The sequence below is a fragment of the Elephantulus edwardii genome, unplaced genomic scaffold (assembly GCF_000299155.1).
Source record: "Elephantulus edwardii isolate Elephantulus edwardi_28Jun2011 unplaced genomic scaffold, EleEdw1.0 scaffold00117, whole genome shotgun sequence".
Lineage (NCBI taxonomy): Eukaryota > Metazoa > Chordata > Mammalia > Macroscelidea > Macroscelididae > Elephantulus > Elephantulus edwardii.
In genome coordinates, this window is record NW_006399867.1 from 8,540,951 (window position 1) to 8,568,183 (window position 27,233).

The following is a 27,233-nucleotide window of genomic DNA, read 5'->3' on the forward strand; positions in this document are numbered from 1 at the left end:
TATCTCCGACTCCATTTCTGCCATGAGCTTCTGTACACATCAATTTGCCTGATGCCCTTCCTACATATGTTTTAAATTACTTTATCATTGTATAAATTTCACAGCCATTAAAAAGGCTCTAATACCAGAATGGCTGACATGGTGTTAAAAATTGGATTCAATTCCACGGGGTAATAAATTCTGACCTAAATCCAATCTCTCATGGGTGACTGAAGGATACAATGAAAAATTATTGCTTTGTCATTTTTACAGTAACACAAACGCACCCGAGTTCTAGAAGCCCGCAGAGCGATGAGATGCTATCATTGGTGGCTGTTTTTCACCCCAAGTGAGGGGCCGACTTCCCTAGCCAGTCCTGAGGAGTTTGCTTTTTTGGAGCAGCCCCCACAAAAAACAGAACCCCTTAAGCCATAACAAGCAAGCTAGGTTGCACAAGTCCCCCTTCAAGTTTGAATGTGGATGCTGCCGGAGGTTACATGGCCCAGTGGTTAAGTTCATATCTCCGGCGCCAACACCTCTGAGTTCAGGGCCTAGGTCTACCAGGCTGTGTGGTGTCTGGCAGTTTTGCTTCCTTCTCTGTGCCTCAAATTCCCTGTATGTAGAGTAGAGTGAGTCAAAGGAACAAACAAATCAATATGGTCAAAGTAATTTCAATAGCCCCTAGGGTCCAGCAGTTCCTGTGTTAGGAGTCTCTGGGTGGAGCAAATGATTCCCATGGGAGCCAGCTAATTAAAAGGTCAGAAGTTCAAATGCACCCAGAGGTGCTTTGGAAGAAAAGCCTGGTGAGCAATTTCCCCTAAGTTAGCTGGAGGCCCTACAGAACACAGTTCTACATGGACGCACATGGGGTCGCTGTGATTTGACGTTTATCTGATGGCAACCGGTTTATGCAAAGGCCAATTATGATATAAGAACAAGCTATGTTCAGAAATCCTAGCTCCAAGTTCTTGGCAGCAGGAAAAGAGAGTGAATCCAAGGGATGCCATGGCTGAGCGCTCAGCTGAAAACCAATACGCTATTAGTTCAAATCTACCCAGTGGTTCCATGGGAGAAAGACATAGGAATCTACTACCATAATCATTGCTGCTGTTACGTGCTGTCAGTTCAACGACAACTCATAGTGACTCAACGAACAGCAGATACAAACCCTGCCTGATGCTGTCATGTTCAAGTCCACTGTTGTCACTGCATCAATCCATCTTGTTGAGGGTCTCTCTCTTTTTCCTTGACCTTCCACTTTCCTAGCATGATGCCTTTTTCCAAAGACTGATAACTGCCTGACAAAGTATGTGAGACTGAGTTTCACCCTCCTTGACTCTAAGGAGCACCCTTTTGGCATTTCAGATTTGTTCAAGATGAATTTGTTTACTCCTTGGCACTCCATGGGATATTCAGTGCTCTTCTCCAACTCTGTTAACTCAAAGGCATCAATTCTTCTTCAGTCTTCCTTATTCACTGTTCAAGTTTCACATGCATACAAAGCAAGGGAAAATACTATGGCTTTGATTAGGTGCACCTTAGTCTTTAAACCAACATCCTTGCTCTTTAACACTTCCAAGAGATCCTTGACAGTAGATTTTGCCCAGTGCAACTTGTCTTTTGATTTCTTGACTACAGCTTCCTTGAGTGTTAATCATTCCATTAATATTCTAGCCTGAAAAATTTTATGGGACAGTTTTACCCTGTCTCATGGTCACTGGGACTGGGAATCAACTCACTCAGCAGCCACGACAGAGCAAAGCATTAACTGTCACTTGTATGCACTTCCTTTCACCTTTGGAGAAAAAGGACTACTCATTCAACAGATTGCCAGTTGTACATTAACTAATGGCCCCACACAACAAAATCTAAGACATGGACTTTGAAGTCAAATAGACTCTTAAGTTGGAGATCATGGAATTTCAGCTCTGCCGCTTACAAACTGGGAGCCTCTGGGCAAGCAACCTGACTTCTGTCCATGGTTCAGTTTGCTCATCTATAGAATGGGTTGAGGGAACTCACTTTTCTCTAGGGCTTTAAGGAAAGCTCAGTGAAGCTGTGTGTGGAAAATGCTTTGTGAATTCTGAGCCTCATTCGAGAAGTATCTAATAACGGAGGAGGTCCTGCTCCAGGGAACATGCAGAGATAACTCCAGCGATTCTCTGTGTAAATACAGCAGGGAATAATAGATCATTTGAGACGGGGAGCTCTCAGAATGAGGAGATTTCTAGAAAATCCTAGAAGGTGTTGTTGGGACAGATCCCTAATCCTCGCCTGCCAAAGAGGAACCCTAGTGACACAGTGGTTAACTGCAAGGCTGGTGGATCAAAAGGTCAGTGGTTCAAACTCAGCAGAGCTGCTCCACAGTATAAAGCTGTGGTGGTCTGGTTCCTTCAAGATGACAGCGTCCCAGTGACCCTCCCAGGGCAGGGTTACCGTGTCTAATAGGGTCACTGTGAGTTGGAATTGCTTCAGTGGCAATTGCCTGTGACTGCCAAATGACTTGAGGGGAGAGAAAGCAAGCTCGTTTTGTTGACTTGTGCCAAAGAAGACAAAGAGCTGGTTCTGGACCTTTTCAACCTTGTCTGGGCTCTTGTCTCCTGCACGAGATCTCTGTTCTCACCTTCAAGGGGCAAATGCACAACCAACAGCCCCCAATGGGGAATAAACGACTCACAAAGCAACAGTCTGTCTGATAAGGGCTGCCACTTTTCAGGCTCAAAGAGCTCCCCATCTTGGAATATCCTAGGGAATGAGGCTTAGGTTTAAAAGGCATCACGGATCTGCCTTACTTTAAAGATGTGGATACACAGGTCCACCCGCAGGTTCCCAGCACCTCGGACAGTTGCCAGTGCAGAGGTGACCATCTCCCATCCACCCGCCTGTGCTGACTTATAGCAGGTGCTTGGGAACATTTTCTGGCAGAATGAATGGAATAACAGCCCTTTCTCAATGGAAAGTAAACAAATGCTGCTTGCCCACCACACCCTAGTCCTAGCCACTTGTGCAAACACATCCAAACACATCAAAATCAGTTTCCTCTTCTCAATACAGCAGCCATCATCACCTGCTCAGAAGAACCTTCTGGTGACATTTCACCTGGCTTGGGTAACCGTTCTAATAAAATCCAACGCACAGCAGCCCCACAGGGGAGTAGAACTGGCCCATAGGATCTTTTAGACTGTAACTTTCAGGAGTCATGCCAAGGTCTCTCTTGATCTCTGGGAGTTCCTTGTATTCCAACCCTTTTGTATGCTACTTAGCTTGGGCCAGCTCCTGGACACAATCCCACTGAATGGATGGAGTCAAGTCACTGTATTTAAACGCCAAAACTGAAAGGAGGGACTCATCTAGAATAAGTTTCCACGAGCACCCCTGGAGTTCGCCTAAATCCTCACTGTGCTGTCAAAAAAAAAGTCGACAATAACATCCATGTGCCAGTCATCAAACAGCAACTGCTAATTATCCAACATAGAACGTGTGCGAGGGTGACTTTGTAGAAGTTCTGCTCTCATTTATCATAAAAGAAACTGGACAGTTGTCAGTACGTGGATTCTTTAAAGAAAACAACCCAAACTCATCATCGTCCAGCTGCTTCCAACACACAGCAACCTTACAGATGGAGCAAAACTCTTCCATAGCGTTTCTGGGGCTATCATCTTTAGGAAGCAGGTAGCCTAGAAGAACTACGGAGAGACTGGTGATTTCGAACTGTCAGCCCTTTGGTTAGCAGCTCAGTGCTCTATCATGTGACACTTTTAGGGCTCCTTTCCCCTGAATTCTTAGTAATCTCAAACTTCATGATATTCCAGGCCACCAAGGATAGTCTACCAGGGTCTCCTTGCCTTGGTGTGTGAGGGTGAGAGAGGTGACAAGGGGAGGGACGGAGGTAATGACAGGCATATATCAACACTAATTAATTTTATGAAATGCAATGCAAATGAGTGATTATATGAAACAACAGTGTGAAGGAAAGATTGTGTGGAACACAATGAACATGGAAGAGACAAAGTATACAAATTTTGTATGTATTTAAAAACCAAACAATCCAACAACACACCAAAAACCAGGGACATTATGTCTCTCATCAGAAAGGTTGTTGTTATTGTTAAGTGCTGTCGAGTCGTAGACCCATAGTGACCCTATGAATGAAAGACCTGGACACCTATATAGCTTTTGTCCTTTCTCCAGGTTCATAGGGTTTCCAGAGGCAGGCTATTACGGAAGGGGATGCTTCCCAGCTTGTTCCACCAAACACTGTTCACCATGGGTAACCATTCTCACATTTGACACATCAGTGTCACAGTGTTTGGCTTCACAACAACCACAAGTTACCTCTGTATGGCAAGTGGACACACCAGGGCTATACAACCTAGAAGAATGTTTGAACAAAAACAATTAAAGGCAGGAAAACCATAAAGGAGGGGGGAAAAGAAAAAAAAAGCCTAGGTGGCTTGTTTGTTTGTTGTCCTTGTTTTTTCAAAAGGTCGTGCATTGCATAGATCTCTCCATGTGGTATTAGCACTCAAACAGCTCCCTGGTCCTCACCATGGCAGTCACTGTGGGCACAGGACATGGAGAGAGAAGTCCCTCTAACCCCATCCTCTCTTGACTCACTGTGTTTGCTTCTCTATGTATCAGATCCCCTCCCCTTGCAGTGTAGTCTGTAGTGTGTTGTGGTGCTAATCCAACAATTTGAGAACTTGATCAGTGAGCCCACCAGCTGCTCCACAGGAGGAAAACAGGAGGGCGGTCTCCTCCACGTGAAGACTGTCCTCAGAATTAACTTGATGGTGGTGGCCTGCGGGGTTCCTGGTTTTGTTTTGGTTTTTCGTTTCTGTGTGCAACACTTTTCCAGAAGGGAGTTCTGGCAGCCTAGTGCAGAGAGGGCTAACTCAAAGGAATGAAGCACCTCTCCGGTGGTTCAAATCCACCAAGCGCTGGCTCTGCGGGAGGAAGATGAGCAAGCTCCTTCAGGGAGATCTCCATCCGCCTCCTACAGGACGCTCCAATTAGGAGCTGGTTGGGTTGGAGCTGAGAAGCAGCTTCAGGATGGGCGTGCCTGGTGAACGGCAGGAGGGGCCACTCCCAGCTCGCTCAGGCGGCTGTGTCTTCCTCTTGCTTTCTGCTTTGAAACCTTTGCGCGTTGCTTTCAGGCACAACAGTGAGAGAACAAACACAGCTTAATGACTAGCCAGGGACTGAAAGGCAGAGCCCCGCAGCTGCAGCTGGGAGAACCTTCCTGCGGGAGCGGGAGGGCGTGGAGAAGAAGGTGGGAGGAGGCGAAGGGGCATTTATGATCTTCCCCATAACCACACATTTAGCTTTCTAAAACGCCTGTGGGCGGCAGTGAGATTTCTTCTGATTCCAAGACTGGAGGGGGGTTGGGGCGGGGGGGGGGGGGCAGGGCGAAGCAGAACTTTGGAAGGAAAAGGCAAAGTAGAGTTGGTCTGCTTGGGTAACTGCTTTGGAAAGTTGTGGGATGACTGCGGGTCACAGCTGCGTGGCCCCCTAATAGCCCTCAAATTCAAAGTCATTGCCATTACTTGGAACCAACTTATAGCTGACCCTTCGGCGGATTTTCAAAGGCTGTAAATCATAGAAGGAAGAGTTTGCCCATCTTTCTTCCATTACTACTAGTGGATTAGAACCACCTGCCTCTGGAATGACAGCACAGCTCCTTACCCATTAGGACCCCAGAGCTCCCTGCATGACCCCAGGGCCTCACAGGAGGGCTCAGAGAAAGTCTACTGAAAGATATAGAGACACAAGCCTGGGCGCCCACTCCATGGACATCCCATTAAAGTCACTGGCCAATCCCAACAGTGTCTCCGGACACATGTCCCGAATTGGAGTGATTCTGGTGGGACAATTGATTGAGTACTTGGCTACTAATCAGAGCTGTTGTGTGCAGAGATCATTATGAGTTGCAGGTAACTTGACAGCACATAATAACACCACAAATAACTACTCTGTGTGTGTATGTGTGTTTTGTTGTTGCAGTAGTGTACTGTCAAGTCGGAACCGACCTATATCTGACCGTCCAGCGGGTTTTCTGTGGCAGTTAATTGCACCGCAGGAGATTGCCTGTTCATCTCCCATTGAGCAGCTGGTGGCCTTGAACCCCATGCCTTTGGGATTGCAACACAACTTCTTGCCCCTAGGCCACCAGAGCTCCCTATATATAATATATAACCATATATAAAACAACCATGTACTACATGAAAATGCCATGAAAGTTGCATCTCCATGAGGATGAATAAAGTTTTATTAGAGACAGCCAAATTGATCATTTATTTATAGGTTGTCTGTGCTGCTATTGCACAGAAGAAAGAGGTGGCTGTAACAGAGACCGTGAGGCTGGAAAAGCAAATGGAATCTCTCATGTGGTCCTTCAGACACTCACCACACTCTGGCCCTGAGCAGTGCCAGGTGCACAGCGTGTGGCCAGCAAATGTCTCTCCTGTTCTCTCTGTGCACCCCATTCTTCAGAAATCAAAGGAGGTCTTAGTTTTCCTCTGACCCCAGTGACCCTTTCTGGGGCAACTCCTCCTTCGACGAGAGATTCCTTGTGAGTGGCGTCTGACCTCATGCACCTGGATCAGCTGCACAGAGCCAAGTCAGCCTCAACACTGCCCATCAGTGCCCTCTGGGCCTTAGACCACAGCTGCCACTGCCTCTTCTACCCCTGACAGTACATAATACAGCAAGAGACTGAGGAGGAAATAGTGTCTCCAGCTGACAGATGGGAAAACCACGACACGTGTCTCGGGGTACTCGGGTGCTCGAGCTGGCATTCACGTCTCCATTCTCGCTCCGGCCCCTGCTGCTGTCCTTTTGTAGGAGCTGCCTAGTGTTGTGTAGTCCCCCCACTGCAACTGACCACACAGTGTCATCATCTGCCAGTCCCACCAGCAGTGGCAGCTGGCTTCCTTCAACTCTGCCTCCGGCTCTTGCAAAGGCTGATGGGTAAATCACTTCCCGTGTCCACACAAACAGCTGCCCTGTCCACAGAAACCCCTCCCTGCTTCACCCCTAATCCCAGGACGTTGTTACATGTCGTTGCACTAACTCATAGCAATTCTATGAACAGGTGACCTGAACTCTGCCCTTTCTTGTACCATCCTCATCATCTCAGATACACTAGAGCCCACTGCTGCGGTCACCATGCCAATCCATCTCATTGAGGGTCTTCCTCTCCTACGCTGACCCTCCATCTCTCCAAGCACGATGTTCCTTTCCAAGAATAGCCTCACCTCACTACACACCCAGAGTAGGAAGACAAAACTTTACCATCTTTGCCTCCAAGGAGCAGTCTGGCTGCACTTTCCCCAAAACCTATCATGTTCTTTTGGCCATCCATGGGCTATTCAATACTCTTCTCCAGCACTACAACTCAAAGGCATCAATTCTTCTTCTGCCATCCTTATTCACTGTCCAGCTCTCTGATGTGTAGGAAGTGATGCAAACACTGTGTCAGCCAATCCTGGGGGTGGGGGTGTCACTCAGCTACAGCCCCTCTTCCTCCTCAGCTCTTTATTCTTCTCAGTGCTAAGGTGCAGACTGCAGGCCACCAAGGCATGTTCCCCAGCTATTCACAAAACAGCAGAGGGCTAACAAATAGCGAGCACTTTCTTGGGCCATTTTACCTGGGGATGGAGGGTGGGTCTTGGCAATGAGGGCTGTAGGAGAAAGTTTGCTGACACTGAGTAGTTCCCAAAGTAATAAAGCAGAAAAAGCTACGTCCTCCAGCAGCCAGCACAGGGAATGCCTTTAGTGTTAGATGATTGATCTCTGCCGGAAAAGGTGCTCTGACTCTGGGAGGGGCAGAGGTGAGCTCACTCATAGCCTCATCTGACCTTTTAGGTGAAGGGTAAAAGGGCTGGTCTGGGAAGGCTTCTCTGGAGAAGCATCACTGAGGTTGAGCTCTGGAGAAGGAGGGGGACTGGACAAGGGGTGGGGAGCCACAAAAGAACTGAGAAGAGCATGAGAGGAAAATTCTGGGTGAGTGGGAGAGGCCACAGCTGCTGTTGGGTCCTTTTGACCGTGTTCACAGCAACCCTACACCACAGGTATAGTCACTATGTTAATCCATCTCGTTGAGGGTCTTCCTCTCTTTTAAGACCCTCCACTTTTCTTGTCATGGTATCTTTTTCCAAGGATCGGCTCATTCTGACAACATGTTCAAAGTCTGTGAGATGAAATTTCCCTATTCTTGCCTCCAAGGAGCCTTCTAGATGCATTTCCTCCACGACACATCTGCTCTTTTGGCAGTCCATGGGATAGTCTACACTCTTCTCCAACACTACAGCTGAAAGGCACAGACTCTTCCTTATTAACTGCCCGCAAACCTAGTGATGGGTTAGGCTGCTAATCAAATGAAGGTCGTCGGTTCAAAGCCAAAAGAGGGCTGACATAGGGGCTGGGGGTGGGGGGAGGGGAGACTGAGAAAGATGGGATAAATAATGTATACTTCATTGAAACGGATGAGGGAGAGAATTGTTTAAAAGGGATATGTGATTAGGTATTATTGTCATGATGGGAGTCCAGAACGAAGGTAACATAGTGGAGTGGACTTGGGGGAGGGATTGAATAACAATGAAAGAATATTTTTCTTTTACTTTTCTAAAAGAAAAGCAAATGGGGGGTGGGCAGAGAGAAAAGAGCAACAATGAATAAATGGAAATCCAAAGTCTCTGTAAACGTTCATTAAAAAAAAAGTCACTTTTTGAGAAAATGATGAAGCAGCCTTCTGCAAATACTCCCCACATCAGAAACATGCTGGAGGGTCCTCATAGGCGGGAACAGACGTGACAGCGGTGGGGCTGGATTTTTTGTAGCTACTCCTAGGGGCTGGCCAGCAGACCCTCTGCTGTTCACTCTGTGCCCTTCAGGGCTGTGAGTGGACACCTGCAGATGGTACGTACCGCTTGTGGGGAGACTTGGGGAGAATGTGGATCCCTGACACTCCCTCCCTGTCACTTCTTTAGCAGATGCAGCAGAATCAACTGGCCAACTGGCCACTGCAAGCGATGTGTATGCACGTCTCTGCAGCAAGCAACCCACACTCTCCCTTCCCCGCCTCTGTGGGCATCCGACAGCATCGAGTCAACCCCAGCCTCATGGTGACCCCACATGCAAAGCAATGACTCACTGACAAGTACTTTGCTAGGCTTGAGACCATACAGGGATCAGGCTTCTGTGATCCCTCCAGTCTTCATAGGCTGGTTCTCACAAGTAGATTGATTGCCAGGCTCTTCTTCCTAGTCCATCCTAGTCTGGCATTTCCACTGAAGCCTGTTCAGTGTCACAATCTGCAAGCTTTCATGGATGCCCCTGTGGTTCACAAGAGGTGAACCAAGGTCAAGCCTCCTTCAGGGAAGCCAAGAATGCTACCAGGGAACTCATTACTTCAGTCCCCTTGATGGGTGACAGCAGGGACAGGAAGGAGGCAAGAGGCACAGAGGCTCTGCAGAGAAGTCAATATTGAGCATTTATAATTGCAGAGAAGTCAATATTGAGCATTTATATTTATTTCCTCTCCTCTGAGTTTTTCTGACTTGCCGTAGTGGTTAAGTGTAGTGGTAAGATTGTGCCATCAACCCAAAAAGGCAGGCAGATGATTTGAATCCACCATTTAGCTATTCCGCAGAAAAGAGGTGGACCATCTCCTCCAATCATCTGGCCGAAGGGTCGGCTATTCCAACTCGGTGGCATTTAACAACAACACTGTCGTTGTTGTTGTTGTTGTTGTTGTTGTTGTTGTTGAGAACCCGAGCTGACCCATAGCTGACCCTTTGGCGGGTTTTCAGAGGCAGTAAATCGGACAGGAGGAGACAGCCCACCCTTCTCCTGGGAAGCAGCTGGTGGATTTGAACTGCGTGCGCCTTTGGGACTGCAGCACAGCTTCTTACCGCCAACGTAAGAGCTCCCTACATTAGCTGTTAAAAAGTCAAAGCCATTGCTGTCGAGTCAGAAGTGACGCACAGCTGACCCTCCTGTGAGTTTTGGAAGTTTCTGGAAGCTGCATGGGAGGAGACAGCCCACCCTTCTCCTGTGAAGCAGCTGGTGGATTTGATCCATCAGAGAGGCATGGCCTTTCAGCTCACAGCACAGCTTTCTACAGACTATGCTACCAGACCTCCCTTTTAGACGTAAGCTTCCCTTAATTATATTCAACTTCCGGTGTAACACTGGCTAAGGCTTGGTTGATATAGAGTGAAACAAAACATAAACGTGGTGCGCACATGTGCCTGTGTATGCGGATGCATGCGTGTCTGTGTGTGTTTACCCACAGACATACACATTTATCTACATAAACTTCCCTCCACTCCCCTTCCAGCTCCAAACTCAACAGCAGAAAGAGAGCCACGGAAGTGAGCAGCGGGCCCCCCTCGCAGAGGGGAACCGGGTGTCATGCTTTCCAGAAAGGAAACACAATCTCCGTATGGGGTGTAATTACATCTTAGCTTTCTGCAGAAGAATAGTTTATGGCTTAAATGCTATTAATTGTAAGCCGTTTTGTTCCACGGGAAGTTGTTCATTGATAACTACCCAATTAGGGTTATTTTGCAATTAGTCTATTCACAGTAAATTTATTGCAAAAGGGGGAGGTTGTGCTGCAGCAAATTAAAGTGTTGCCAGGGCCCGGGCGTGTGACGGCTCTTAAATGCCACTCTCGTTAGGCAGCTCTGAGGTGGCATCACCTTGGCTGAGGCAAAAAAAGCGTCAAGATTCCTAGCAGCAGATGATGACACAAAACCCCATCGGGCTGTCTCAAGGTCAAAGGAAACCAAGATATAGCAAAATCCAAGGTGGTAGTGGTTGTTGAGTATCATTGAGTCAAAATCGACCCATAGCTTACCCTCCAGCAGATTTTCAGAGGCCATTAATCACATGGGAGGAGACTGGCCATCCTTCTCCAGCAGAGCAGGTGGTGGATTAGAACTGCAGGCCTTCGGGATTGCAGTGCAGTTTCTTACCACTAGGCCACCAGAGCTCCTTAAGCCCTAAGGTGGTGGTGGTGTGGTTATGAGCCATCAAGTTGTTGCCCTCTGTCCTACAGCCCTAAACCCTGCTCTATCCTGGGCCAAGCTCACTGTCTCCGACACACCTACCCCCATTACCCCAGTCGCTGAATCAATGCATTTCATCAAGGTCTTCCTCTCTCGTGCTGGCCCTCACGTCATGCCAGAAATGCCTTCTGCTGGGCACATTTCATGTGCCAGATGACCTTCCTCATGACGTATTTTTCCGCTCTCAGAAGTCACATAAGGGGCATTTTTGTCTTCTCTACTTGAAGGATGAGAAAATGGATCTTTCGATAGTTACGGGGACCAGAGACAGAATTGAATTATAACCCAGGTCTGACGCTGTGCCCGTGGCTCTACAGGACCACCTCACAACACGGCATTTCTCGCAGTGACTTTCTGGAAATGGTGTTACGGCATCAGGAACACAGTCCAAGCGCCTTCTGTCAGTAAAGACCTTGCTCAGGGCAGCAATGGGATTAGTGGAAAGATCACTGCCATGGGAACTGCCCAGAGTCGTCAGAGGTCAGGCTCCAGCTCCATCACTGAGCATGCAAGCTGGAGTCTGTGCTGCACCTTCTCTGAGGCTTAGCTCCTCATCTGTCTAGTGGCCTCAGAACACTAAGTTCTATGGAACCCAGAGAAAAAAGCACACACCAAAAAAACCCAGACACAATATTGGCTCAAAGATGTTAGCTGTCCCACAGCCCCCACCATTCACACATACAAAAGTGTAAACGCACACCTGACTCCTAGCTCCAGTCCAGGACCAAAAATCGACAGCAACACTCGACAAGTGTGTGTGGGACCAGCCAACTGGAAGTCTCTGTGACCGCACACGTCTTCATTTTATATCACCTGGCCTTGGAGTCACAGATAATGGATAATAAAGGGGACAGGCTGGACACCTGAGTGTTCAAACCCAGCCAAGGCCACCCACTCACAAGGTGCACGAACTTGGGGAAGTCATGTCACCTCTCTCTCACCTGAAAAGTCAAGACACATTAACAACAGTGCCAACATTATGAGGTGGTTGGTGAGATGAGATAATGAACGTCACAGGCCTGGTATGGTGCTAAGTGCACTGTGACCCAGTGAGACCTGCTGCTGTCACCATTCCTCTGTTAGTTACCACTGGGGATAAGATGAGACTCACCAGCAAAAATTGTACTTCAAGCAAAGAAGAATGAAAAGGAGCAGGGACATATGGAAATGATCCATCCGAAGGACTAATGGTGGTGGTGGTCTGTAACACTAACTTGGAGCTGATCCACACCTCACTCTCCAGCAGGTTTTCAGAGGCTGTAAATCACAGGAGAGGAGACTGCCCGTCTTCCTCTTGCATAGTGGCTGGAGGATTCGAACTGCCTGCCTTTGGGTTAGCAGTAGAGCTCCTTACCACGTGGCCACCTGGACTAGCAACTCCAGGTCTCATTAGCAATTCTGGATTAATGGACAGAGTGAGTCAACCAGTCTCCAATACTCTGAGACCGGGAGAACTGGATGGTGCCCGGCTACCATCACTGACGGCTCTGCCTGAACACACGATACAACATCCCAGACAGAGTGAGAGAAAATGCAGAACCAAGTTTTTAAATCATTAATAAAGGCCAGGGACCACAGAGAGACCCAATGCAGGCATTGTAATCAATGTCATAAAACAAAATAAATATGAATGGTTGAGTGGGATATCCAAGTGCTCTATAAACGTTCACTCAAACCATAATAAAATGCTTAAAAACCAAAAAGACTAAATTTAACTGGTTTGGTGAAGACTGGTAGAACCTCCACCCTGTGCCGGTAGATACCATTCACACCTAGAACTGAACCCACCGTGGGATCCTCTTTCAGCTAAAAAACACCCGGGCCTACAAGGCGAACAGTAACAGCCACAAAGGGAGTACTTTCAACACGTTCAGCCTCAGGAGACGGAAAGGGCAGCATTTGCCCAAAAACAAAGTCCAGAAGGCAGGAAGGGACAGGAAAGACATATAAATAGCAATAGAATGAAAGCAGGTAGGAAGTGGGCAGGTGGTCTTACACTGAACAGCTTGCTGTGAATGTCATGGAACAACCCTCCCCAAAATGTCCATAAATGGCTGAATGAGAAACTAAACTTTCATCCAAATCATAACACAATGGTCACAAAGGGGAAAAAATAAAATCTGTATTTCAAAATGGCATCATTTCCGATGCACAGAGAGACACGCAAGGTCTTCACGTGTGCAAGACAACTCTTCACTCCACCTTCCAAGAGCCCTGGTACTTGGTCTCTGAGCGCTCCAGGAGAACAGAGTCCTGCTCCGTTATAGGGAGCGGCCTGCCCAGTCATCAGGAAGGAGCAGGCAGGGAACGAGAGGAAGAAAGGACGGATGAGAGGGAGGCAAGAAGGAAGTAGGTAGGGAGACAGAGAGGAAGTTTGTTTAATGGCTTGTTGACTTGACCCTCCAGCGGGGTTTCTGAGGTTGTAAATTGCAGGGGAGGAGGCTGCCCATTTTTCTTCCACAGAGAAGCTGGTGGATTCGAACTGCATGCCTCTGGGTTGGCAGTGCAATTCCTTACCACTAAGCCACCAGAACTTCCTCAGCGAGGATGGGAGGGAGAAATTTGTGATGGGAAAAAATGCAGGGCTCTTTTCCACCGAGCCTCCCAAATCAATGCAATTAAGTTCCAAATCTTTCAAGCAACATTCAACTACAATACTTTTTATTCCTGTCAATTCTAATCCCAATATTCTGCTGAGGGAGAAGCGAAGCCCTATCAATAACGAAACTGTCACCATGGGCCACGGTTTCCCTTGTCATTTTATCTCTTGCCATAAAAGAAGCGACAACAAAAGAAAGCAGAAACAAAAGTCAGTTTGATTTTAAAGGCAGTTTGATTTTTCTACTTTTGTAAAACATTCCTCATCTCTAACCTCACAAATCAGGGAGTCCCAGAACGCATGAGCCCTTGGGTTTGGACCTGGGGCGGCCGCTCACGGGGAGACTCACCTTCCAGTGGGCAGAATCGAGCCACCTTCTCAGGCATCAGGAGGCCCAGCTTGTGGCGACAGTAGGTTTCGGCGATCTCCTGACGACAGTCCTTGGACTTTGAGCGAGAGAGGGCCGAGATGGCCTCCTTGCCCGAGATGGCACACTTGGGAGGCTGGTCGTATTTGATCTCAGGAGAGCTGGCCCCACTCCTCTTGATGTGGGCCTGCCGGGGGGCATCCTTGGCATGGCTGCTGTTGACCGGGGCCCTCTCGTGACCCGGAGGCACCACCTGATTGGCCCCCTTGCCCAGGAACGGCCGGCCCCTCCCTTTGTCCTCCTGCTCCAGCTTCTTCCTCAAAAGCTCTTTGGGTTTACTTGCTGGCCTTTTGGCCAACTCGGGCAGGGGCTTCTGCTTCTGAGTCCTGGGTGCAAAGTTGCTGTTATCCACGTTCTCAAAATCTTTGGGCACCGAGTTCTCGTTGTTGCTGTCCGTTCGAACCTTCTCTTTCGGCCGGTGTGACAGGTAGCCGTCCTGGAGAAGTTGGGAAACAAAAAGAGAGGATTTTTGTGAGCGAGACAGTTGAGGAGGTGAAGCCTGGCAAGACTGGGAGGTCCCTGGGTAGGGCAAGTGATTTGACCTGACTACTAACCATAGAGCAGGTGGGTGGTCTGAGCCCTTCCTGTTGAATATGAAGACCAGGAGACTTATTTTTTATGAGAGGACAGTCAAGTGAAAGTGAACTGGAGGAGAGGAAAGGGAGCAGGAGGGAAGAAAATGTGCAGCAATGAATGAATGAAAATCCAACTTTTCTGTGAACTTTTGTTATCTCTTAAAAAAGAAAAAATACCTATATTTTACTCATTTTATCACTCACTGCCATCAGATCAAAATCAGATCACCTATGACCCTTCAGTTGGTTTTCCGAGGTTCTGAATTGCAGGGGAGAAGACTGTCTCTCTCTCCCATGGAGCAGCTTATGGATTCGAACCACCAGACAGGCAACACGTATGGGTACAACTCTCTATGGATTATGCCACCAGAGCTTTAATACACCTATTGTGTTTTTGTGTGTATTTATGTGTGTGTAATACAGTAATCAATTCAACATCTTGCAAGTACACAATTTAGTGATATAAATATTATCACTCCTGCTGTCAAATCTCCCCCTGACGATGGCTACCAACATTGTCATCACCATAAAAGGACTCCTCATAAAGAGAAATACTTATTCTTCAACAAGGACTCCTCACCCCACTCCCACCCGCCCCTGCTGAACACTAAGGAACTCTTGTCTCCATACACTTGTTTAATTCTTGTTTTTCCTCATTGGAGAGGTACCTGTCCTTTCTGTGACTGGCTTTGTTTGCATAGCATAGCATCTTCAGCTCTGTCCAAGTGACTATGTGGATCACAGCTTCTCTTCACTTTATGGCTGAGTCATTTCCCATTGTATGCATGTTTTTTTAACCCTTCATTCACAGATGGACATTGATGTTCCTTTCTCCCTTCTGACGATCAGGAAGTCAATGTGTTCTCTGCAGAGGCCAGAGTGTTTTCCTCTTCTTTGTCCTGACCACTAAGAGGCCAACAGGACCCAGTCTTTCACCATTCCCCTAAATATCTGAAGGAACCCTCACGACATACTGTGTAACACACTGCACTGCTAACCTAAAGGTCAGTAGTTCGGATCCACCAGCTTCTCAAAGGGAGACTGTCTCCTCCAGTTAAGATTTACAGCCTCAGAAAACTGACGGAGGTGGAAGCTGGACTTGGCCCAATTGCAGAAGAGTTTGGGTTCAGAGAAGAGACATTCCCGAACCAAAGTCTCAATGCCCTTTCCCATAAAACTCAACTTTGAGGGGCTTCCAGGCGGATGCGTACAAGAGTACCATCACGTGACCAGAAGCCACGTGTGCAGTTATCAGAGAACCCGTTAAACAAGCTGAACACCAGCTAACTTGTGCTTATTGCCTTAAAGAGTAGGGTACAACCTCACGTTTTTTTACCACATCAAAGATTCTGCTTCTAGGTGTGGCTGGCATCTGTCTCTCTCCCAATCTCAAAGCACCTTCCTGCAGAAGCAAAGCCTCTTTTCAAGTTCAGAGCCCCTGATTAGGACAGAGTATCCAGTAAGCGAGGTAAGCATGGGTTTAGCCAAGTTTACCTACTAATTTGTGGTGAAAAGAGGTGTGAGGCTCTTCACTCTGCATAAACTGTGCTCACCTCGCCTAATGGGGACCCCGTTCCCGTAAGCCCACACCCCTCACACCTCCCCTGTGCTCCACACCTCCCGATCTCTCAAACGCATCAGGGAAGTAGGCAGTAGTAGTCTTAACAGAAAGAAGGTACAAGACACAAGGGAGCTCTGGTGCCTCAGTGGTAAGGAGTTGCATGCACTGCCAATCCAAAGGCACGTGGTTCAAATCCTTCTCCTCCCATGTGAATTACAGGCTCTGAAAATCTGCTGGAGGGTCAGCTATGAGTCCGTTCCCACTCTACAGTATATAAGAACAACACACTAAGACACAGGAGTTTTGGCGGCCTAGATAAAAAGGAATTGTGCTGCTCACACAAAGATACGCGGTTCGAATCCACCAGCTGCTTCATGGGAGAAAGATGGGCAATCTCCTGCTATGTGATTTAATGACTCTGAAAGCCCACAGGAGGGTCAGATCTGACTAAAGAGCACATAACAACAGCCTGTTAAGGTACACGCAGGTGGGAAGACTCAGCCAAGGCTACAATGCCAGCAGTAGAGCGACTCAAAATCTCTATGCCTCAGTTTCCTCAGTTGAATGGTCTCAGGGTTTTGGAGGGAGGAAGGGTGTACAGGAAATCTCTGGCCCTAAATGCAGGTTAGAAGAATGAACAGGGAAGCCTGCTCAATTAGCTTGACAGTTATGTCTGGGAACTCTCACGGTGAAGTGGTAAAAGTGCTTAGCTGCTAACCAAAAGGTTAGCAGTTCGAATCCCCAGGCACTCTGCAGAAGAACAAAGCAGCTAGTGCTTCTGTAATGGTAACAGGCTTGGAAACCGCACATGGGAGTTATACCCTGTCTTACAAGGTTGCTATGTATCAGAATGGACTTGTCAGCAATCTGGCAATCCGGGTTCAACCATCCAACCCCAAAACTCTTCTGCCTGGGAGACGAGACCCCTGATCATCTCTCCATGCGAAGGAATGGCCCCACTCCCTTTGTGCTTAACCAGCCGCCCACTTTCACCTTGGTTATTTATGCAAATGTAACCCTTTGACTCATTTTATCTTCATGTACTTATTACAATGATTGCACATTCAAATGTTTTCGTGCTGGCTCCAAAACTCTAATTGCTGCTGCCTTCCCTCCAAGCTGCTGCTCGAATCCATTTTTATTCCAGAGAAATAATTAAATGCACTAACGCCCTCCATTCCCATTCAACCTTGGGCATGTTTAGACCCAATTTCAATCAAGTAGAAATATGCTAAACATGATACGTCCCTGAGAGGCAGGTTAGGGGACCCAGGCTGCTGCTTCCGAGACAGAAGGGTCCTCTTCTGCCTTTCCCTGGTTCCTGTGATTTCTGGATGGTGCCCATGGTCATTTGGTGGATCGCAGCTGAGCCCCGTGGTCTTCCTGCCCAAGGTGGTGTGACTACAGTGTATTTTCAATGAATGTCTTATAGACAAAACTGTGCTCTAGCTGGTGGTGCAGAACAAACACTGAAGAATACTCAGGCACAGATCTCGCTTAGGGAGCTCTGGCAGCTTAGTGGGTAAGACTTTGCACCATCAACCCAGTGGCAGATGGTTCAAGGCCACCAGCTGCCAGTTGGTGACTTAGAAAATGACAGCTACCTACTAAAGATTCTCTAGATTATTTTATGAGCCAATATGACTAAAAGAGCACTGGCGACCTAGTGTATAGTGTGTGGCACTTCGAACCAAAAGGTCAGCAGTTCTAATCCACTGTCCTCTTGCAAAGATTCAACCACCTGGAGGATCACTATGAATACGATATAACTCGATGACAGTGAATTTGGGTTCGTTAACAGAATTCTGTCATTCCAGCACACTGAAAACTAATGTCGTCAACTTGGACAGTCTAGAACTTGAGAAGGTCCAAAAAGCGCCCCAGCCCCATCCAATCTCACCCAGTCATCACCACCTCCGGCAGGTGTGTAGGCCAAGAGCCCCAGAGTCAAGGAGCAGCGGGTTCAATTCCTCTCTCCTCCAGTCAGTCACCAGCTCTTAGAGCTGAGACATCAGTCCTTGTCCCTTTGCCTTAATTTCCTCCCTGTAGCAGATGGCTATGAGGGCCATGCATGTCAGGCCAGGGGTGGAGGGACTGGCACGTGACACAGCGAGACCTGTGGGAGCCAAAACTCAACAAGCTCATCTTCTTGTATTCTCCGTATCACAGTGTTTCCGTCTTTGACAGGGTGTAGTCTCTTAACCACCTTTAGCAACCTCAGCGACCCTTCTGTTGCTCCTTTTGGTGAAAGCTATGCGCACTACACTTCCCTGACATGGATCTCAGCTTTTGCAGGGTGACTGCTGGGGGAAAAGATCCACTAACTAGCCTGCCTCGCCCAGGCCTTGCGGGATGCCCTCAGTGTGCGCCCAGGCTACACAAAGCTCTGTTTCTTGCCATCGTGTTGATTCTGACTCTGGTTGGTCCCAGGGGTGCAGCGGCAATCCGCTCTCCACAAGATTTTCAAGGCTGTGGCCTCCTGGAAACAGGTCACCACTCCTTTGAGTGGGTTTGAACCATCATCCTTTAGACTAGTAGCGGAGCACTTGACCATGTGCACCACCCAGGGACTTGTGCACAGGTCAGCTCCTTTAATCCTTATGACGGCTCTAGTGAAGGTGACGCCGTATTATTCTCTCCATTTTCTGGATGGATACACTGAGGTTCAGGTAACTTATAAAGAGCTGTAGTCAAGACTTCTGAGAAATGCTGGAGCCAAGACTCGAACCTAGGCACTTTGGCTTCAGAGACTGTGTCCCTATCCTCCCTATCCTCCCCCTGCCTCTCAGCGAGGAGAGCGCCAAGGGGAAGTCAGGCCAGGTGAGTCGCACCCAAGGGAGGATGCCGCCCCACCTGCTCTCACCACAACCTGTTTAAGGCTTTCTTTTGTGTCCTCAAGACTCACAGCCAGCTGGGTAGCTGTCTGCTGCTGAGCTCTGTGTGGGAGGCTTCACTCCAATCACCAAGGTGACCGAGGCCACTGGGAAGGCCACGGGGCGAATTCCACAGACGCTTCCCAAAGGAGGCTGGGTGCCAGGTAGACGGGTGCTGGAGACGCCATGTGCTGGCTGCTCCCAATTAGGACATGCAATTACCCAGCTGCCAGTGCAAACAGCCCCGCTCATTTGCATGCAGGAGGCAGAACTTAACAGTCTCTTAGGAACCCCAGGCTTTGTAGGGGACAGGCAGGCCCAGCTTTAGCAGAACCCTAAGTAATAAGCCCTCTCCATTCAAACCTTATGCTAATGGGGCATACAGCATGGGGTGCTCCACCTACAGACACTAAAACTGAAAAACTGCCATTAGGTCCAAAGCAGCTCCTCCCAGGCCCTCCAGTGTGTTTCTGGGCTGTAAATCTCATGGAAGGAGACCGCCCATCCTTCTCCCTGAGAGCTGCTGGTGGATTCAAATCACCAGAGAAGTGCTGCCTTTGAGCCAGCTAAGCATTTACCCCCACCCTCCAGACTGAAGGCAAGAAACTTACTTCCGGAAGAGTCACTGTTCCCATCTACAAAACAGGGACAGGAGGTAAGGTGAAGAGCAAACTGGATAGTAGAGTATTTTATCTGGCAAAACAATGTTTAACAGCATTAGCACTTTAAGGGTTGTTGCTGTTGCTATTAATTATTAGGTGCAACTTGAGTTGAGTACAACTCACAGCAGCCCTATAACAAGAGATCTGAACCTTGCCCGATCCTGCCTGTGCCATTTTCATCATGGCTGACACACCTGAGCCCACTGCTGCAGTCACCACTGTCAGTCCACCTCATTAAGGGTCTTCCTCTCTTTTGCTGATCCTCCACCTTTCCTAACATCATGTCCTTTCTAAGGAACGGCCTCTCTTAGCAACAAAGTGCCGGAAGAGATCGCTCTGAATTACAGAAGAGCAACGCTGTCACTTTGAAAACTAAGGTGTAGTCTTTTCAATTACTTGCTACACACCTGAGAACCAGACAATGAGTAAAGAGGACAGAAGAATCGATGCTTTTGAGTTATGGTGTTGGAGAAAATACTGAATATCTCATGGACTGGCAAAAGAACAAAGAGGAAAAACAAATTGGAAAAAATGTGGCCACAGTTTTTCTTGGAGACAAAGATGGTGAAGCTTCGTCTCTCATACTTTGGACATGTTGCTAGGTGCTCCATGCTGTTGTTGTTGTGTACTGTGGAGTCAGAACTGACCTACAGCTGACTATCTGGGAGTTTTTTAGAGGCATCTGTTTGAATGAGGTGGGGTAGAGATTGCCCATCCTTCTCTCATAGAGCAGAGATGGGGGATTAGAATCATGCACCTTCAGGACTGCAGCACAGCTTCTTACCACTAGCCCACCAGAGTTCCCTCGAGCGGCATTTATTAGGCGCTCTGGAGTCACCTCTGGCCCAAGGGGTCTCTGAACAGGAGAATGAGGCTGACTGGCCCTGTGCCATCTCATCGTCATGGCCAATGGGGAGGGGGGGTCCACTGCTGCCCTAAAATCTAGGGGCTTATCTTCCAACGTGTATCAGATAATAGTCATCCTTAGTCGCTGTCCAGCTCTCTGATGCACAACAAGTAACTGCAAAGACCATGGACTGAATCAGGTGTACCTTAATCTCAAGACTTACATCATTGCTTCTCAGGCTGAAAAGGTCCCTAAAAAGCAGATTTGCCTAATGCAGTTCATCTTTTAATTTCCTAATGGCTGGTGCCAAGAGTGTTGATTGCGGAGCCAAGCAAGCTGTAATTGGTAACAACCTCAATCTCTTCTCCATCCATCATGGTGCTGCCAATTGGCCCAGTGGTGAGAATCTATGTCTTCTTGATGTTAAGCTTCAATCCATATTGAAGACTACAGTCCTTGATCTTCTGCAGCAAGTGTGTCAGGTCCTCCTCAGTTTCAGCAAGCAAGAGGATAGTGGGTTCAAATACATGCTCTGTCATTTGGCTCACTGTGTGTCCACAGGCATGGTTTCTAACCTCATTCATTTCAGCTTTCTTAGGCATGAAGTGAGTTCTGGTAATCTTGGGGTTAGAGCGATGTTGCTGCCTATCCAAATGTACGTGGTTTGAATCCACCAACTGCTTTGCAGAATAAAACTGAGCAAACTCTTCCAATTTACAGGCTCTGAAGCCCCACAGAAGGATCAGCTATGAGTCAGTTCTAACTCACTGGTGATGAGTGAGTGAATGAGTGAAGGTATAGAACATGGAAGACAGCCAGCTAGTGTGTATCTGATGGGACATTATTGAAACGAAAGACGATGAACCAAGCAAAGCACTTGGCATAGTGTCCAGAACATGATAAATAACCAAATGTGAATTTTCAAACCATAATTCATGATTGTTAAGACGAATTTATGCCTTTGAGTTGTGGTGCTGGAGAAAAGTCTTGAACATATCATGGACTGCCAAGAAAGCAAACAGGTCTGTCTTGGACAGGGTGAAACTAAGTTTCTCCTTGGAGGCTAGAATTTTGAAGCTTCATCTCACATACTTTGGGCATGTGGCCAGGAGAGACCAGTCCTTGGAGAAGAACATCATACTTAGAAGGGTGGAAGGACAAAGAGGGATGGAAGGACAAAAAAGGATAGAGAAGAGAAAGACCCCGAATGGACTGATACAGTGACTGGGGCAAGGGGGCTGGTGTGTCGGAGTCAGGTGAGACTGGCTCAGGACAGAGCCGGCTTCAGAGCTGTTGTACACAGGGTTGCTATGAATTGAAGGCAAGTCGATGGCACATTACAACAACAACAACAATTAATGATTGCGATAAACAGCTTTTGCAGTGATTCTCAAAGTGTGATTTTGGGGTAGGGTGGAGAGCACTGGGGATAGATGAAGCCTCTCCTGGGTATTTACAAAGTCACGGCTGTTTCTATAACAATATAAAAATATCCCTGGCCTTTTCCATTCATTTTTCACATCTGCATACAGTGGCGTTTTTCAGCGGGATGATACTGCAAACAGACCAAAGCAGAAGTCAATGGGGAATCCAGTCATCTTTTACGAAGCCAGGCATTACAAAGATTGAGGGAGAAAAAGGAAAACAATGCCTCTCTTCTCATTAAATCTGTCTTAGACAATATATGTGCTTTTCCATAAATACAGTTATTTATATAGACATTGTTGTTCTCAGGTGTTACTGAGTAAATTCCAACACTATGTACAAGGAAGAGCCCTGGTCCTGGTCCTGTGTCATCCCCACAATCTCTGCTGTGCTCTTGTCCACTGGTGCAGTCACTGTGTTAACAGATCTCACTGAGGGTCTTCCTCTCTATCATGGATCCTCTACCTCTCCCAGCAAGACGTCCTCCACCAAGAACTTCTCACTACAGACAAGATGCCCAGAGCGTGTGAGAAGCCTCATCACCCTCACCTCCAGGGAGCACCCTGGCTGCACTTGTTCCAAGACAGGCTTGTTTGCTCTTTCTACAATTTGAATTCAACTCATTGTAACCTTGTAAAACAGAGCAGAACTTGCCCACAAATATGCAAAGGCCATAAATCTTTCTGGGAGTAAACTGCTACCTCGTTATCCTGTGGGGTGGCTGATGGATTTGAACCAGTGGCCTTCTGGTTTGCAGCTGAGTTGATAAATACAACCCACATAAACAAAGCTCTCTGGGAGTCCTCAATAATGCTTAAGAGCTTAAAGGGGTGCTGAGTTCAAAGAGTCCATGAGAAGTTCAAACAGCTAATGTCCGGAAGCACCCCGGAATAAAACCATCTGGATTAAAAAAAATAAAATAAAAATCACTCTCTGAAAAACCTTGTAGAGGATATGGCTACTGTAATACACAAAGCGTTGACATTTTGGATTGGATGTGCTGGCAACGAATTTCTGGTTTTATGATATTTTTGTTTAAGTTGGAATCAGAGTGAAAGTTTCTAAAACAATCTGATTTTCCACTCAACCATTCAGATGCATTTTGTTTTATAACATGAGTTGCAGTGCCGACACTATAGCTGCACTCATCCTCCTCCCTCTCTGATTCTCTTTTCCTCTAATCTGTCCACGTCACTCCTTCCTGCCTTCTGGGCTTTATCTTTAGGCAACTGTTGATCTCTCTCTCTCTCTTTTTAATTAATGATTTTTTAATGCAACATAGATATATATTTTTACAGCATATTCTTTCCAATTATTTCCCCCCCATTCATTCATTGTTGCACGTTTAACTGTTGCTCTTTCAACCTTATATGATTGGTTATGATGTGTGTGTTTCCTTATACGATTGGTTAAGATGTGTGTGCTTCCCTGGTGTCAGAGATCACCTCCTAGGTCTGTTTTTCTATTATTTGGCTGAAAGTTGGACCACGGGGATGTTTTCTTTCTTTTGGGTAGAGACCAACATGTGTAAGACACCAAAGCCAAACACACCTCCATCAAGTCAATTTTGACCTTCTGTCAGGTTTCTAAGGATGTAAATCTTTATAGAAGGAGATGGTCCATCTTTCTCCCATGCAGTAGCTAGTGGATTCAAACCACTCACCTGCTGATGAGCAGCACAACACGTTAGACACTGCAGCAGAGAGATGCTGACGTAATCTACATGTGTAATCTCAAACATCTACTCATTAATTACATAAGTTTAAAAACTTATACTGTTGAGTGCCTGGCTCTATATGTAGTTTGCAATCAGATTTATTTTTATACACACACATGCAGAGAGAGAGAGAATGACAGAGAGAGAGATGTAACTGGGGCCTACCTACTTTCACACAAGGAGAGACAGCAGGGACCCCATAACCCTCTGCTCCCCATCAGCACTTGGAAGTATTGTTTTTCTGTGTTTTAACAGGAACTCAGGAACCGACTGCGCCACATCTGCATTCGTAAGTACTGTTTCTCTGCGTTTTAACACATGGCATCTGGTCTCCTCAGGGGTCTTCTAACTCCTTGCAATGGAAAAGCATGGTGCTTGATGGGAAACTACAGTCTTACCCAGGCTGTTTAGAAGTGCAGACTCTCAGGACCCTCCCCACCTTTCCTGTGACTAAGTGAGTCAGAATCTAACTTTTCCACTCTGTTCAGCTGAGTCATCTGCACCTGAGAGGTGCTAATAGGGTGTTGCTGTGTCTGAGCATTTACAGAATGAAATAAATAGTGTTTTTATTATAAGTGACTTTGATGTATTTCTTCCACATGGTATTAGTAGGGCAGGCAGTATATTGATTTTTCTTCCCTAGAGCTGTAGGTACAGGTAGTTTATGATGTATATGAACTTCATTTCTGGACAGAGGACAGGAAAGTACTCCAGGATGTGATGTGTCAAGAGGGGTTGGTTCTTTTTTTGTTTAAATTTTTTATTTTATTTTTTGTGTGTGTGTGTGAGTGTACCGTCAAATCAGATCTGATTGGTACAGGAGGAGATTTTCCCTCCTTCCATGGCAGAGCATCTGGTGGATTTGAACCGTGCGCCTCTGGGATTGCAGTGCAGCTTCTTGCCACTAGGCCACCAGAGCTCCCCGAGGGGTTGGTTCTTAGAGTGAAGAATCATAGGGTTTTCAGTCTAAAAGCTAATTGGGTATCCTTTAAGACATGTTCCCTGCCAGGGATGGAGTAGAGGGGAAGCAGATGTGTATATGAATGATTTCAATGTGGAAGGGAAAGTACAGAGAGAGAGGAGGGAGTAGAGAGGGAAGTGAGAGGCAGAGTGAGGAGAGAAAAGAGAAGAGAGAAAAGGAGAAAGAGGTGAGAAGAGAGAAGAGGAAAGATAAGAGAGGGGAGACAAAAGAAGAAAAGAAGAGAGACAGAAAGAAGGGGAGAGAGACTGAAGGAAGAGAGACACATACACACAGAGGGACTGAGAGAGACACACACACACACAGAAACAGGGAGAGAGTGAGACAGACAGACACACAGAGAGAGAGAGAGAGAGAGAGAGAGAGACATATACACACTGTGTCAGGGTTTGAGTTCCATCTGTACTCAGCACGACCTGAGGCAGACGTGAGAACTTAGAGGAGCTGGAATATATAGTGACTATGAACACCTGCAAGTCCTTAAAGGGTAAGACACAAAGCCTTAGACCACAGGCCATGCACAGCAGGCAAGGGAGTTCCTGGTTGCCACAAGTAATTAAGCATTTTACGACTAGTCCAAAGACTGGAAGTTTGAATCTATTCAGAGGCTCTTTGACTTAAAAGCCTGGTGACCTGCTTGAGAACGACACAGAAAACTCCACAGAGCACAGTTCTAATCTGCACCCCCCCTGGGCTCGCTAAGACTTAGAATCCATATGAAGATCATGAACGCCGCAACACAAAACACACAAGGCAGACCGAACCCCAAACACTAACCTGCTGCTGTCAAGGAGGTTCTGACTCTCCGTGATCCATGTTACTGGGAACTAGTCTTCTGAGGTTCCATGGGGTGGATCGGAACCATGAACCTTTAGGTTAGAAGTTAAGAACAAATCCTCTGTGCCACTCAGGGGCCAGACGACAAAATAAAATATTCTCATCAGGAGCAAGAATAAATAACGATGGCATACTTACTAGAGTAGCTCTATAGTGCAATGGTTATGGGTTCGTCTGTGAACACACAGGTTGGTGGTTCGTGTACATGCTACACTTTTCCAGGGGCGTCACATGCCCTGCCTCACTTCATCCTCACAGCCATCCTTAGACAAATTGTCTAAAGGTAGAAACTTTCATTTTAGATACACAAAACACTAATCCATTAAACTGGGGGTTGCTGTTCTACACCCTCCAGTCAGAAATGACTCTCGGCTCACTCACTCTGGGTTTGCAGAGGCTGTAAATCACATGGGAGTCGCTGGAGGACTCGAACCTTGCGCCTTTGGAACTGCAAGACAATTCCTTAGCTGGGAGGCCAACAGAAAACAAGCAAGTCACCTAATTCAGCCGACAGTGCTGTGCATACTCCTGATGCCATTTGTTGTTGCTGGGGGCTGCGGTGTCGTAGCTCATGGGGAGAGGCACTGTTACCCATAGGTGGTGCCTCCCTGGAGGTTCACATCCACTCGTGGCTCTGCTCCAACAGCGCCTGCTCTCAAAGAGAAATCTCCTCTTGGGTGACTGATTGCTTCTGACAACGGCTGGAGGGTGAGTGATGAGTCAGTTCTGACTTGACAGCAGTTGAAGTGAAGTCACTCTGGCCTCCTAATAATAAATGAGATGACTCGGGTTCTATCTATTTGGGGGTCTCCCCTGCCTAGTACACCCAGAGTGTTCTTTAGAGGCAAGGATTATGAAAGAGCATCTGACATAGGGGTTGGTCCTTGGAAAAAGACATCCTGCTTGGAAAGGTGGAGAGATGAGTGAAAGAGTAAGACCCTCAACAAAGTAGATCGATACAGTGACTCAGGTAACAGTGGGCTCAGGTACATCACAGGTAGCGAGGATGGCACAGGACAGGGCAGGGTTCAGGCCTGTCTGTGATCCACAGGGTCGTTACGAGTCACGATGGCATCTAATGACAGCTGCCCACTTTGTGTGAACACCACCAGGACGATCAAGACAACTGCTGTTGTTAACCCCATTTTGCAGACAAGGAAACTGAGGCCCAGATAGACAAAGTCCAAACCACAACTCCAGCCATTTCAACCTGACAGGGGCTGATCTGCAGCAGCCCTCACCCCCCCACCCCCCCTCGCTGCTATGCTTCTCCGTTATTTCCAGAAAACACGGGAGGCGCCGGTTCTGCGTGAACGGACGCACACAGCAGGCACGTCCTGCCCTCGCCTGGATAGAAGGAGAAGCTGGGAAGCTTGCACACTGGCAGGCCTGGAGGCGAAGCCGAGCCAACGGGAGCAGATGGGGCCGGCACCAGATGCTAATGCAGTTTGCTTTTTCCATATGTTTTTCTGTTTCGCTGTAATAAGTGAATTGTTCTTTAATATCTGTCAGGAGCTTAAACCCTGAAGGCCGGAGGCAGCCCCAGCCATTCACGAAGACGCAAAGGAAGCTGGTTGAGACTTCTCAACACTTTCCAGAAGGACAGGGCATCAAGAGAGATGCCAAGGACTCTCAAGCTTGCGTGTATGTGTGTGTCACACAGACACACACACACAC

The 27,233-nt window shown here is 47.4% G+C and overlaps 1 protein-coding gene across 1 annotated transcript in view; it reads right to left on the bottom strand.

Annotated features, from left to right (window-relative positions):
* The window catches only part of LOC102869348 (xylosyltransferase 1-like), a 211,094-nt gene extending 196,229 nt beyond the window's left edge, over window positions 1–14,865 (bottom strand). Inside the window, exons 1-2 of the mRNA XM_006892717.1 lie at window positions 14,860–14,865; window positions 14,003–14,516 (exon numbers count right to left, since the gene is read on the bottom strand). Of these exons, the coding sequence (XP_006892779.1) occupies window positions 14,003–14,516; window positions 14,860–14,865 (520 nt within the window). The remainder of the gene's footprint in view (window positions 1–14,002; window positions 14,517–14,859) is intronic.
* Between the last annotated feature and the right edge of the window lie 12,368 nt (window positions 14,866–27,233).